The sequence below is a fragment of the Ceratotherium simum genome, chromosome 38 (genome assembly GCF_057802395.1).
Source record: "Ceratotherium simum simum isolate JZ-2026a chromosome 38, ASM5780239v1, whole genome shotgun sequence".
Classification (NCBI taxonomy): Eukaryota; Metazoa; Chordata; class Mammalia; order Perissodactyla; family Rhinocerotidae; genus Ceratotherium; species Ceratotherium simum.
This window is the reverse complement of record NC_141937.1, coordinates 13,481,456-13,494,434: the sequence shown is the minus strand read 5'-3', so window position 1 is coordinate 13,494,434 and position 12,979 is coordinate 13,481,456. Positions and strand designations below refer to the sequence as shown.

The following is a 12,979-nucleotide window of genomic DNA, read 5'->3' as shown; positions in this document are numbered from 1 at the left end:
TGTAGGGAGAAATTACTTAATGAAGACAAAAAAACATTAACCATAAAGGAAAAGACTGATAAATTTAACCACATTAAAATTGACTTCTGTTCATTAAAATACACCACTAAAAATGCAAAGAGAAGTGAAAAAGTGGAGAAGATATTGGCAGTACATACACCTGACAATGAAAGAGTATCCAGAATATATAACTCCTACAAAGCCATTGGAAAAACAAACAATCCAAGAAGTATAGGTAAAAGAGTGAAAATATGCTAACTGATAATCAAAATTGCCAATTTTGCAAAAATGTACCAGTCCAACATTACTTGTGAGGATGTGGGGCTTTGAGAGCTATCACCCAGGCTGGAGAGATATGACTTGGTGCAGCCAATTTAGGAAACAGTTGTCATCATCTAGTAAAGTCAAAGATAGGCATATATCATGGCCAGCAATTCCATTCCTAGGTATATACCTCCAGAGAAATGCAGGCATATGTGGACCATAAAACACACATAAGAGTTTACATTAAGAGAATGAAAAAACAAGCCGCAGACTGGGAGAAAATATTTACAACGCATATCTGATAAAGGACTTGTTTCCAAAACATATAAAGAATATAACAATGAGAATACAAAAACCCAAATAAAAAGTGGGCAAAAGATCTCAACAGACACCTCACCAAATAAGACAAATAAGCATACGAAAAGATGCTCCACATTATGTATCATTAGGGAATTCCAAATTAAAACAGCAATGAGATACCACTACCTACCTACTAGCATGGCAAAAATCCAAAACACTGACAACACTAGATGCTAGTGAGAGTGTGAAGCAATAGGAACTCTCATTCATTGCTGATGGAAATGCAAAATGGTACAGCTACCTTGGAAGACAACTTGGTATTTCTTACAAAATTAAACATATCTTACCACACAATCCAGAAATTGCACTCTTTTTTTTTTTTTTAATTTTTTGTTTATTGCTGTAACATTGGTTTATAACATTGTAAAAATTTCAGGTGTACATCATTCTGCATGGACTACATCATGTTCACCACCAAAATACTAATTACAACCCATCACCACACACATGTACCGAATTATCCCTTTCACCCTCCTCCTTCCCCCCTTCCCCTCTGGTAACCACCAATCCAATCTCTGTCCCTATGTATTTGTTTATTGTTGTTATTATCTTAAGTATTTAGCCAAATGAGCTGAAAAATTTGTAGCCACACAAAAAATCTGCACACGCATTATAGCAGCTTTATTCATAACGTCAAAAGCTTATGAAGCAACTAAGATGTCCTTCAATGGGTGAATGGATAACAACTCGTGGTACGTCCAGACAATGGAATATTATTCAGCCATAAAAAGCAATGAGCTATCGAGCCACAAAGTGCATGGAGGAAACAAGTGAATATTACTAAGTGAAAGAAGCCAGTCTGAAAAGGCTACATACTATATGATTCCAACTATATGACATTCTGGAAAAGACAAATCTAAAGAGCTAGCAAAAAGATAAATGGTTTTCAGGGGCTTGGGAAACGGGTAGAAGAGAGGAATAGATGGAGCACAGGAGATTTTTAGGGCAGTGAAACTATCGTACATGATACTGTAATGGTGGATATATGACATTAAGCATTTGTCAAAACCCATAGAACTGTACAGAACAAAGAGCGAACTCCAGTGTAAACTATGGACTTTAGTTAATAAAAATGTATCAATATTGGTTGTCAGTTGTAACAAGTAAATCACATTAATGCAAGATACTAATAATAGAGGAAAATGTGTAGAGGAAGAGGGAGTATACGGAAATTCTCTGTACTTTCTGCTCAATTTTTCTATAAATCTAAACCTGCTCTAAAAAGTTGACTGTTAATTTTTTTTAAAAAAAATAATGTTCATAGAAGCATTTTATATAAGAGGCCAAACCTGGAAAAACGAATGTTCATCATTAGTAGATACATTTCTTGTGGTATATTAAAACAAGTGAGCACTATAAAATAATGGAAATGAACTAATTCCAGCTACACAGGAAGGATTTCACAAGGTCCTCTAGAATTCTGGGTAATCTCTATTTCTTGGCCTAGATGGTGGCTACATGGGATGTATATATAGATATATATACACTTCTTGATATATACTCTATTTTTCACTATAATAAACAATCCCCATGAAACAAAAGAAATGCTGAAGCATATAAACATGAAAAGTCATGAAAAGAACTAGAAAATCAAACATTTAATCAAAAACAGGAAGAAGATATAAGAAAGGAAAAGAATGGAAGACCATTTGATAACTTTCAAAACCATTTTCGTCCACCTGACCACATAAGTGCTATAAAAACTTCTGCATCTCTGCCAGACCCACAAGGAGGATAAACTTTCGCACATCACTTTGGCTCAAGTTACATTGATTTAGAAATGATTCTAAATATGAAAATATTGTGTATTTTTTCTCCCACTGCTGTTTTCCATACTCTATATAAACAGAAAAATTGTTAAAACACAGTTCTGGTAGCATAGCATTAAAAGGGATGTCAAACATGGCTGATTTCAAAGACTTCACCTGTAAATCCTGCACCTGTAAATTTACTTCTCTCTGAGTACAAGAATTCTCTCTTTTCTATTTACATTCTCTCTCTTCTGAATCTCTATATATCTTTCATCTTCAGTTATGACCTCCAATTCCTTACCTCCTCCTACATCTTCCAAACTGTCACTGCCCCTCTAAGACTATATATCAAAATCTAGATTACCTTTGTCATTATCTTCAAAACCCTTGCCCCACCATCTTCCACTCATAACTCCTAGCATCAGGAAAAGTTATAGGAAGTATTTTTCTAAAAAAAAAGATGAGATAAAGTTCTGAGAACTACAAATGAGCTAGTTACTACTGCACAAATTTGCAGGTAACCTCATCAGCATTATTTCATAATGTATCCTAGGGATCTTTAGCCACTTGGCACAGAGCAGAGACAGCAGGTGGTGGTCATCTGTGCCTGAGATCAACGCCACTGAGGTCAACAACTATAGAGTCAAGACTTTCCCAACAGTAAATATTTATTCCCATTTTCAGATCACTTCTCGAATTATAATTCAAAGAACAGGATCATTAGGAAATGTTCTAGGGACTAAATTAAGTAACAGAGATACAAAGACCAAGATCAGTCTTCACCTTGACTACCGAACCCCTCAAGTCTCTCCTTTGCTTCCTATTTCCACTGTCACCCCAGCTATTACACAAGTTTCTTAATTCTTCTAATTTCCAGCGTCCCCTTATACTCTTCTACCCCACATTCTACGCTAACATAATTTTTCTAAAGTATAGCTCCAATTATATGATTACTGTGATTAGAAATGGCCATCCATTATCTACTGAAATAAACTAATGACTAGCCCAATATTCCACATCATCCAAATTTCTTTTCCATCCCTCTTTCCCATGGATCCCGTCTCTACGCACAGATCCTCTCACTTACATCATATCTTAGATCACTTAGATGTGATCTGTATTTTGAGTCTCTGCTCTCTTTTAAATCCCTCGGGTACTTTGTATCTCTCTGTGGCACTTACTTTACTCTGCTTTCTTTTGTTAAACGAGTCTTATTCCTCCCACTCTCCCCATTAGATGTTAATGTGTGTGTGTGTGTGTGTGTGTGTGTGTGTGTGTGAGGAAGATCCGCCCTGAGCTAACATCTGATGCCAATCCTCCTCTTTTTCTGCTGAGGAAGGTTGGCCTTGAGCTAACACTTGAGCTAACGTCTGTGCCCATCTTTCTCCACTTCACATGGGACGCCGCCACATGGCTTTGAGAAGCGGTGCGTGCCGGGGATCCGAACCTGCGAACCCCAGGCCGCCGAAGCAGAGCACAGGCACTTAACCGCTTTCGCCCCTGGGTCAGCCCCTAGATGTTAAAATTTTTTAGACCAGAAATTGTATCTTTCTCATCTTTGTATTCTTGTTAACACTAAGTACATGAGTACATGTTAGGTACTCAAAAATATAATACTAAATTTAATAGAGTTCAGCCTTCAACTTTTTCTTTTTATTATCTCCTGGCTTCCTAAAGAGACATGCCACATAACTCCTACAGCAACACTGAAGTAGCTAGCTAAAATAATGTAACATCGGTACAGTTCACACTCAGATTGTGTAAAATTTTTGGTAATGTTTGCTAAATCCTAAAATCTGGCTCATTTATGTCACTTTCCTGAGATGTCATGCACGCTCTAGTATGCTTGTCTCTTCGTTAAAAGTGTTTTTTATTCAACACGATTCCCAGATCGATTCTGGCTGTACTTGTACTTGGCAATTTATTTGCATAAATCTGGCATTAGTCTTCTTAGTGGTTATTCAACTTTTCTGCATCCAGGGTATATGGTCACTCCATTCGTGGAATAAGTATAAGTAAAATCGTCTCCACACTGTCAGCATAATGTAACCAGAAACATATAATGTGAGTCGTCATCACAGAGGCATAAGTCATGGGCCAAATAAACTCTCACAAAAGAAAGTAACAGCATAGAGTAAAACTGAGCTGACATGAACATTCCGTTAACCCCATCACCTCTTTTTCCTCTATGCTTTGTGGAAAGATTCAGTGAAGAATCTGGAGAGCTCTGAAACTCTAGAACTCCCAAGGTAGAAACGTAATAGGATGCAATTAACACCCTGCATTTTTTTAACAGCATACACTGCAGGGGAGAAATGTCTAAAAGGGTACTTAAATTCAGTATAAAATTCTAGCAACCACAATTTTAATTGCATCCCAACTGTAAAATATTTCTCTCATTGTCTAAATAAAAAGAAGGCTATAATACATGCTGTCTGTTTGTTTCAGGACTCTGTTATTAACATTTAAGAATCTTTTCTAGGATAAAAGCCTCTTTTTACAGCAAAAGCATCTTGAGACTGGGACTTAATTTAAAATCCTAACTCCTGTCTTGGACCATGTCGAAACTTACATCCCTGTCATAAAAACACCCGTAAGAATATTTCAGACACAGGAATTTTAGCGCTTTTCTTTTTTTAATTGGCATCTCAGAAAATAATAATTTTTAGAAGTCACAAAAATGGAAAGCTGTCTTCTTCTCCAAAGCATAAACACACGCACACGTAAAAAAAAAATCCACAATATGCAATCTGATTACTCAAGAGCAAGCCATCACAAACACAAGCAAAGACTGGGTTGCTGTTTCCATAGCAATGACTTTATGTGGTTTAACTCTTCTGGGAATTTAACCAAGTCCTCAGCAGCAAGAGAAAATCATCAGCAAAAATTTTGTAACATATGGCAACTGCCAACAAATCAGCGAGGGAAAAATACTTTTATTTTCTCTTCCTTTCTACCGAGAGGAATACCTTCACGTCAAGCTGTTTGAAGAAGCATACAGGTTTTGTTGGTCACTCTACACTTAACTCAAAATTTAAAAATAACAGGTTTCTTCCTTCTTAGATTAAAAGAGCTGTTGGGACCCAGCCAGTCTCTACAGCACATGCATTCCCGGAATGACATTTAGATACGGATGAGAACTGCATGCATCTTCCGTGACACACAGGTTATTCGTCCTAAAGGAAAACTCAATCTGTAGGGTTATCTCTTAGGAAAGAACGCAAATGGAATTTTATTCTCTATTTTGCTTTTGAAGCTATCCTCATCCTGGGTTGCTATATGTGTGTGTGTGTGTTTATGCATGCTTGAAACTTTTTAGTTCTATTTATGGCCCAATGATTAAAGTAAGAGTTTTTAGCAGGAAAAGAACAGATGTGGTACTTTTCATTATTTTCTTTAGTTCCACCAGTCCTATATCTGGAAAGATCTTCTAAGTATCAAGTTAGAGGCCACCTAGTTCAAGGTATTTAAATTCTCTCTTCAATGTATCTACATAAGAACAAAAATTTTGATCAATATGCAACATGAACTTAATGCCCAACGAAAATGGTGTCTCAGAATGAGTAAACACCTCCAATGACAAGGAATGCGTTACTTTCCAAGGAGCCTATTCATTTTAAACAGTTCTCAACATTAAAAAGAAGTTTCTCATGCTGAACCTAAAACTACTCACTTCTTACTTGCAACACTGGCCTCAAAATTTGCATCAATTTTGTACTTCCAAGGAGACACAAATTAAGCTCACTACTTCTTCCACATGACAGCACCTCACAAACCTGAGGCCAGCCTGAGTCTACTGTTTTCTGTTTCTCACAGTCCAATCTTGACCCCCCTATATTCCTCAATGGTGGTGTTTCCTTCCTCTTCCCATCCCACCTCGTTCACCTCTAGAAGTAGATTATTTTGCCAATGACTTCGTTTACTCCACTTTTTCTAATGTAAAGTAGACCATTGACCTAAATTAGAGGTATCAAACAAAAATGCCATCGGAGGCCAGGCAGGTAACTCAACTGTGTGCAGCATCTTCCGGTGAGGCCACAGGGAGTGGTGACAACTGTGGTGACTTGGAGAATGAGTTTCCAGCCTGAGCATTCAAATTCACATATTTTAAAATACTGTACACACACATACACACACATACACACACACACACAACTGGGTCGGCAGTGTAATCCTTGGCCTCGATTACTCTGATATTAAATATTTAATTAATAGGGTACATCTGAAAATTTGAGAACTTAAAGAAACTTTCCCTGATTAGGCTAGGGGAGAGGGGAGAGCAGTCATCTATGTCATTGGGCTTCTCTGGCTAGGTATCATGGGAATTTAGCCAATCAACTGTCTCTCAATAGTACGCTAAAAAAGTACAAACCAAACTCATCATTCTCTCATTGCTCAGTATCTTCTATCAGGTAAGCTCATTCTACACCAGAATGAATAAGGCACAGACCACCAGAAAAGACACATCATGTTTGAAAACCAATAATAAAAGAAGTTAGTCTGAATAAAAGATAAGGACCAATTATCACATAGTGTTAAGAAAGCTCACATTATTAATTTCTGTACTCCGTTAACTTTTTCCTTGGCCATGACTTAAAATTTTTTTTCAAAAGCATAAGCTGTGCTCTCCTTTGTGTTTAAAAGTTCTAGGGCTGCCCTCCAAAGTGCCTGCAAATTGTTTTCCTGTTAACCACAAGGGCATTTTCAGGAGACAACTAGCTGAGACCCAGACCTCTTCTGCGGTCATGGCCCAGGGAAGGTCATTGCTCCACATTTGTTTGGAACCATGGAGGTGATATTATAAATATCAGTCTGCAAAACCCTGATCTAAGCACCACAATCTCCAGAGCATAGTACATGGGACCACAAAAAGAGTCAAGCTTTTCTCAGATTGGTGTAAAAGTATCATTATTTGATGATCACATGTCTCATAGTCATAGGCATTTGGTTAGTGATGCTTACAGTGGGTAATGAATGGCCTTGAAGGTGGAGTTTTCCACATGAAAACTCCTATACAGAAGCAGCTCTTGGGCTTAGCCCCACTTGACTGTTTAATTATTGAATCATCATTCATGATTATTTAAACATTCTTTTTAAAAATTAACATTAGAGTTCCACATCTGCACACAAATATTCATTCCACAAAGAAAAGTAAGCATCTCTTGGTTTACCTTTGTCCATCGTCTTTGATCCAGCAGGCTTGTCCAGGACAGTTAGATGATCTAGGTTGCTACTCAATGAAGAAGTATCATCACTGGATAAAGAGTTAAAAAATTCACTTTCTGATGTGGCAGAGCTGTTTTCCAGGGCCTTGCCACTGTTCGCCTCTGAGGGTGCAGGTGAATGAACCCGCACAGCAAATGTTATAGATTGTCCCACGTCTTCAGCAGCAGACAAACTGTCAACTATGTCGATCCAGGACTTTCTTTCTTTAGGTAAGGAGGAAGACGAACTGCTGGGTGTCTTTATTGTATTTTCCAAAGAAGAGAAAGAATAATTGGGTGAAGATGAAGATGCTTGCTGTGCAGCCTATTTTCACAAATAAAACCAAAAAAAGAGTAAAATAAATCATGATTACACCAGCATTCTCTACTTTTCATTTTCAAGGAAGGTATCCCAGCGTTTCAAAAAGTGGTCAATAAGATAAGAGCCAAAAGAAATATATATGATATTTATATCTGTATGACGGGCATTAGGATGCCACTTTCTAAAACCGATTTGTATAACTTTGAATTCACTGTTCTAGGATCTGAAAAATGTCTATGTCATGATTTACTCTGTTCTTTAATGCTCTCCAGAAACTTAAAAGGCCCCTTTGAGGAACTCTGTGGAATACTGAAGGATACTTTGAGCAAAAAGTAGATTGCAATCTATCACTGAATTCTCACTGGTTGAGCAAAAACTCTTGAGAAAGGTGATTAAGAGAAAGAAAGCAAAAGCTGGAGACAGAAAGGAAGCAAAATAATACTAAGGGGAGACCAGTAATCTGGGCAAACCACATAAATTTAAAACCTCAAATGTCTTTCACATGTTCCTTAGCACATGACCAGTATCAGCTCATAACTACACAGTTAGGTGAAATAATATTAAATCATTCACCTTCAGTGATTTAAAAATTTTAATAAACTTCCACCAAAGAGGACAAGAATACATTTGCAGGCTCCTAATTCATTAAAGAGAAACCAAAAACTGCACCACAGACTATAAGAGGTGGGTTGACGATGTAGGATCTTCTGAAAGCAGTTCTTAATATGCAATTCAAGGGTGAATGACAATCCTTGGCAAAATTTTCACCAGTCTGTGGAGAAAACATCAGTGCAACATCACCAATCATCCTCTCTTGGGAAGGACTTCACTCGTTCTGAGATTTTATCCTTGATACACTTTGATGTTAAAATATATGGCTTCTTTTGGAAAATGGTGAGGGTAGATATTCATTTTTGTCTTTTGAGTATTTTTTAATGTCCTACATAGCAAAATAAAGATTTGGAAACTATATGTTTTTCCTCTATTTTTAATTTTATTGGTCAATAAAATCCAAAAATCTAGACAGCAGTGCTTTATGGGTCATCCTATATCTCCAATAGCAGATAAGACAGAGAAGGCATTTTATGGTTCAGTTTCATCATGTCATCCTATGGATACTCTTGTCAATTTCAAGCACTCAAAACTCCAAGGCAGTGATAGGGAGGAAATCGCTAGAGAGAAGAAGCCAAACTAGGATCCTCTCCCCAAAACCTCAGAATCGTTGCAACTAACTCAGACTGGTTGCCTTGGTTTCAAACTAATATGTTCCCAAAAATTGTCGCAAGAATTCTAAGCTCTGAGTTCTCATGAAAAAAGCTAGTATTTACCCAATATGCATTGGCTGCATACTAGAAATGAATTGTCACATAATCAATAAATCCACTTTTTAGTAGCATGACATTAAAATATCTAGTTAAGATACTAACTCATCACACACATGTTCCTAATAATAATATATTTGCACAGGCATGAAAACTTTCCATTTAGGAATGTGCCAAAGAGCTTGGCAACTCAGACCATTTAACAACAGAGCTCAAAGATCTGTAATTCACTAAATAAAACTCTCGTTATTAGGAGGAGGTAATGCACACCCCCCAAAATGCCCAAATAAATGCCAAGACTTGTTTACTCACTAGCAAGATCTACAAAATAAATATTAACAAAAATACCCATTCAGGCCCAGTCCTGACACGTTCCCCTATTGTGAGCTATTTTAGTAAAGCTTGGCTTCAGTGGGATCAGCTTCCTTTTCTGAAAAGAGACCAAGCACAAGTTTTCCTGTTGTTCCTGCTGATACTACTGTAATTTGATTACAGCAAAATGTGCTATTATTGTAGCAAAAACTGTGCACACAGTTGCTGAAGCACTTTCCATGTCTTTTTGAACCCCAAAACTCTGCTTAAAAACCTAAGGGAAGACATGTTAAACGAGCATCAGAAATTTCTGTAAAGTGTCTTTTTGTGGTGCTGCTCAAACACAGTGCAAATGCTTTCAATCCATTTTCTTTAGCCCCACGTAACATTTATAAATTTGATTTTTAAATGGAGAAAAGAAGAGTGAACCAAAAAAAGGGAATGAGGAGAATAACTAGAAGAAGGAAAAGGAAAACGAGAAAAAGATGATGTGTATGAAGTCAGAGGGAGTTTTCATTAGAAGAGAGATTAACAAAATACAAATCGAAGTGAACCTGGAGTACCATTACCGAGGATTCCGTGTGGGAATGTGCTTTATAGATACTGTGGTGCTAAATCATGGTCCATTGTTTCTACCATTCTGTAGCTAAAAATAGCCACAAGTCAAACAGAACTTTTAGCTCAGTGCCTTCTGTGAACCATCCATGTTGTATACTCATGAAACTTCCCACTGCAAGTCAAATGAAGGCAGAAAGGATTGACAGTCTCTCCTCTCCACCCAACCCCTGCTTGGCTAACACAAGCCTGTCCTCTGAGTGTCAGTTCAAGGGCCAGCTCCTCTAGGAAGCCTTCTCCAGTGGCCTCAGGGTGAGGTAGGTACCCTTGCCCAGTGCTCCCAGGCTTAGTTCTATCATACCAGGTGGGATATCATTTTATTTGTCAACTAATATGTACAGTAATTGCTGATTGACTGGTTCATCTTTTTTGGTGAGTTACTTGAGAACAGGCTATTTTTAATCATTTTTGCATCTCCATTTTCTGCATCTGTGCCTGACACATAGTTGGTAATAAATTAACGCCAACAAAGAGTGGTCTAGAGAGACAGCTACGTGAAGAAAAACAGCCTAGAGTGGTTCCAGTCTCTTATTGAAAAGAAAATTCTCTGTAATTCTCTGTAAAATTCTCTGTAAAGTTGCTATGGATGATTTATCCTAATCCCAGGATCTAGGGGTGACTTACTGATTGCAATGTGAATACTCCTACAAAATGTTCTCATAATCTCAAACAAAATTATTATTTTATTTATCAGAGATTAGTAATTGTGTCATTTCAGAACATTTCAGAACATTTGGGCTTTAAATATTTTATTTTTTAATGAGAAAATTAAAGATATTTTAAGATCTTAGTTTTAATGAAGAGACTATGTATATCATTAAGTAAAAAATATCAATATTGCTTCTTCCCATTTTCTAAGACACTTTTACTCATCAAAGATGCTTAGCTCAAATGCTGCTTAGCTCTAAAATCCTCTTCTCTGAATTTTTTTAAAAACACAAGTTTGGGGCTGGCCTGGTGGCGTAGTGGTTAAGTTTGTGCACTCCGCTTGGGTGGCCCAGGGTTTGCAGCTTCACATCCTCGGCGCAGACCGACGTACCACTCATCAAGCCATGCTGTGGAGGCGTCCCGTATACAAAACAGAGGAAGATGAGCACGAATGTTAGCTCAGAGCCAATCTTCCTCAGCAAAAAGAGGAAGATTGGCAACGGATGTTAGCTCATGGCCAAGCTTCCTCACAAAAAAACCCCACAAGTTTGACATGGGGAAAAATAGTTTAAAATGGCCACCCAAAGCCTGTAATTAGGAAGAAGCAAGTCAGCATATAAAACTTAAGCAACATTAGTCAAAGTATATGAGGAAGAAAAAATACAGGAATAACTTAAGATTAAGCTTAACAAAACCAAATGAGAAAAAAAGGAAAATACACAACTTTTCTTTCCTTTTATCGGCCATATTAATAAAAACAAATTAGTCAATTGCTATTAAGCCCTAGGAAATACTGTATTTGTATTTCTACCATGTGCTAGTAGAGGCATTACTCTAAAAACCCAAAGACCTTGTATAGTACACTGCCCCATCTGTGCCTGACCTTCTGCACGACCTTGGGCAATGAGCTGGCAGAAGACACACTTCTCATGCCAACCTTTAGCAGCCAAGTGACCTTGCAGAAGCCACTTTACCTCCAAGTCCTATTCTACTGACCCCTGTCTCCGCTATTGCTCACCCCCTCCTGGCCCCAGTCTATCCTCTGAACAACAGCTAGAGTATTTCTAAAACATAGATCACAAAGTTTTCCTGTTGAAAATCCTTTAATAACTGCCCATCACAAGTAGGAAATTAGCCCCAGTCTTCATTATAGCTGAGAAGGCCTACATGGACCCCTCTCTACCCCTCCAGCAACATCTCCTTTCACGTCCCCACTCCTCTCTCCTTTCCAGCCATGTTGGCCTGCTTTCCTCCCCTTGAGCACATCTCTGGTTCCTTCTGCCTGAAAGGCTCTCTCTCTGGATTTTTGGTTAGCTGCCTCCTTCCCGTCATTTTGGTCTAAATTCAAATATCATTTCCTCAGTAGGCTCTTCCCTGATAATCGTAGACAAAGCAATATCCTCTCTACCCTCAACCCCAGCAACTCCCTAGCACATCACCCCATTTTATCTTCTTCATAGCGTTTATCAGTACTTGAGACTATTTGTTTTAATTGCAAATTTATTGTGCCATTTCCTCAACTTAGAACTTAAGATGCTCCAGGGAAGAGACACCGACCGTCTATTTTAGTTCAGCATCCCCTTATCCGCCACAGTACCTGGCACCTGATCAATACACAAAAAAATTTATTAGCTGCCTGCTTGACTGACTCAGATTTATCAAGAGGAGCAAACGAGATAACACAAAAGAATATTCTTATAAAAGGCAAACTTAAGCTTGCAAATGTTACTTATGACAGTTATATTTACTTCTCTGGAATTTGGCTTCCTGGTTTGTAAAACTAATACATATGACTCTAGTAAGAGTCAAATGAAATTACCCTTCTCAAAGCCATGTGAAAGCACTAGACACGCGTAAAGTAGTAACTTTCTAATTCATAAACCAGATATACAACATCTACAAGGCAGATGATAACTTAAAAACGGTGCCAAAAACAATGCACTATACGAATATAAAGAGTTCAGAAGGGGGAAGGATTATCCTGATTTAAAGGACTAGGGATGCTTTAATGAAGGAAGTCACGTTTGAACCAGTCATTAAACATATTTAGAAGGCAGAATTGGGGTGGGAGCGAATGATTCCTGCAAGTGGAGAAACATTACAAATAGAGTTGCAAGAGCAGGAAATTCTGGAAAGCTTTCGGGAAACAGCAGGCAGTTCTTTGGGCTGATGACAAAGGAG

General features: G+C 37.8%; 1 protein-coding gene across 4 annotated transcripts in view; it reads right to left on the bottom strand.

The window, feature by feature from the left end:
- The window catches only part of IPCEF1 (interaction protein for cytohesin exchange factors 1), a 164,827-nt gene that overhangs the window by 25,141 nt on the left and 126,707 nt on the right, over positions 1 to 12,979 (bottom strand). For all 4 annotated transcript variants that reach the window (XM_087425118.1, XM_087425119.1, XM_004440693.3 and 1 more), the window contains one exon: positions 7,547 to 7,904. In XM_087425118.1, coding sequence (XP_087281244.1) covers positions 7,547 to 7,904 — 358 coding nt within the window. The remainder of the gene's footprint in view (positions 1 to 7,546; positions 7,905 to 12,979) is intronic.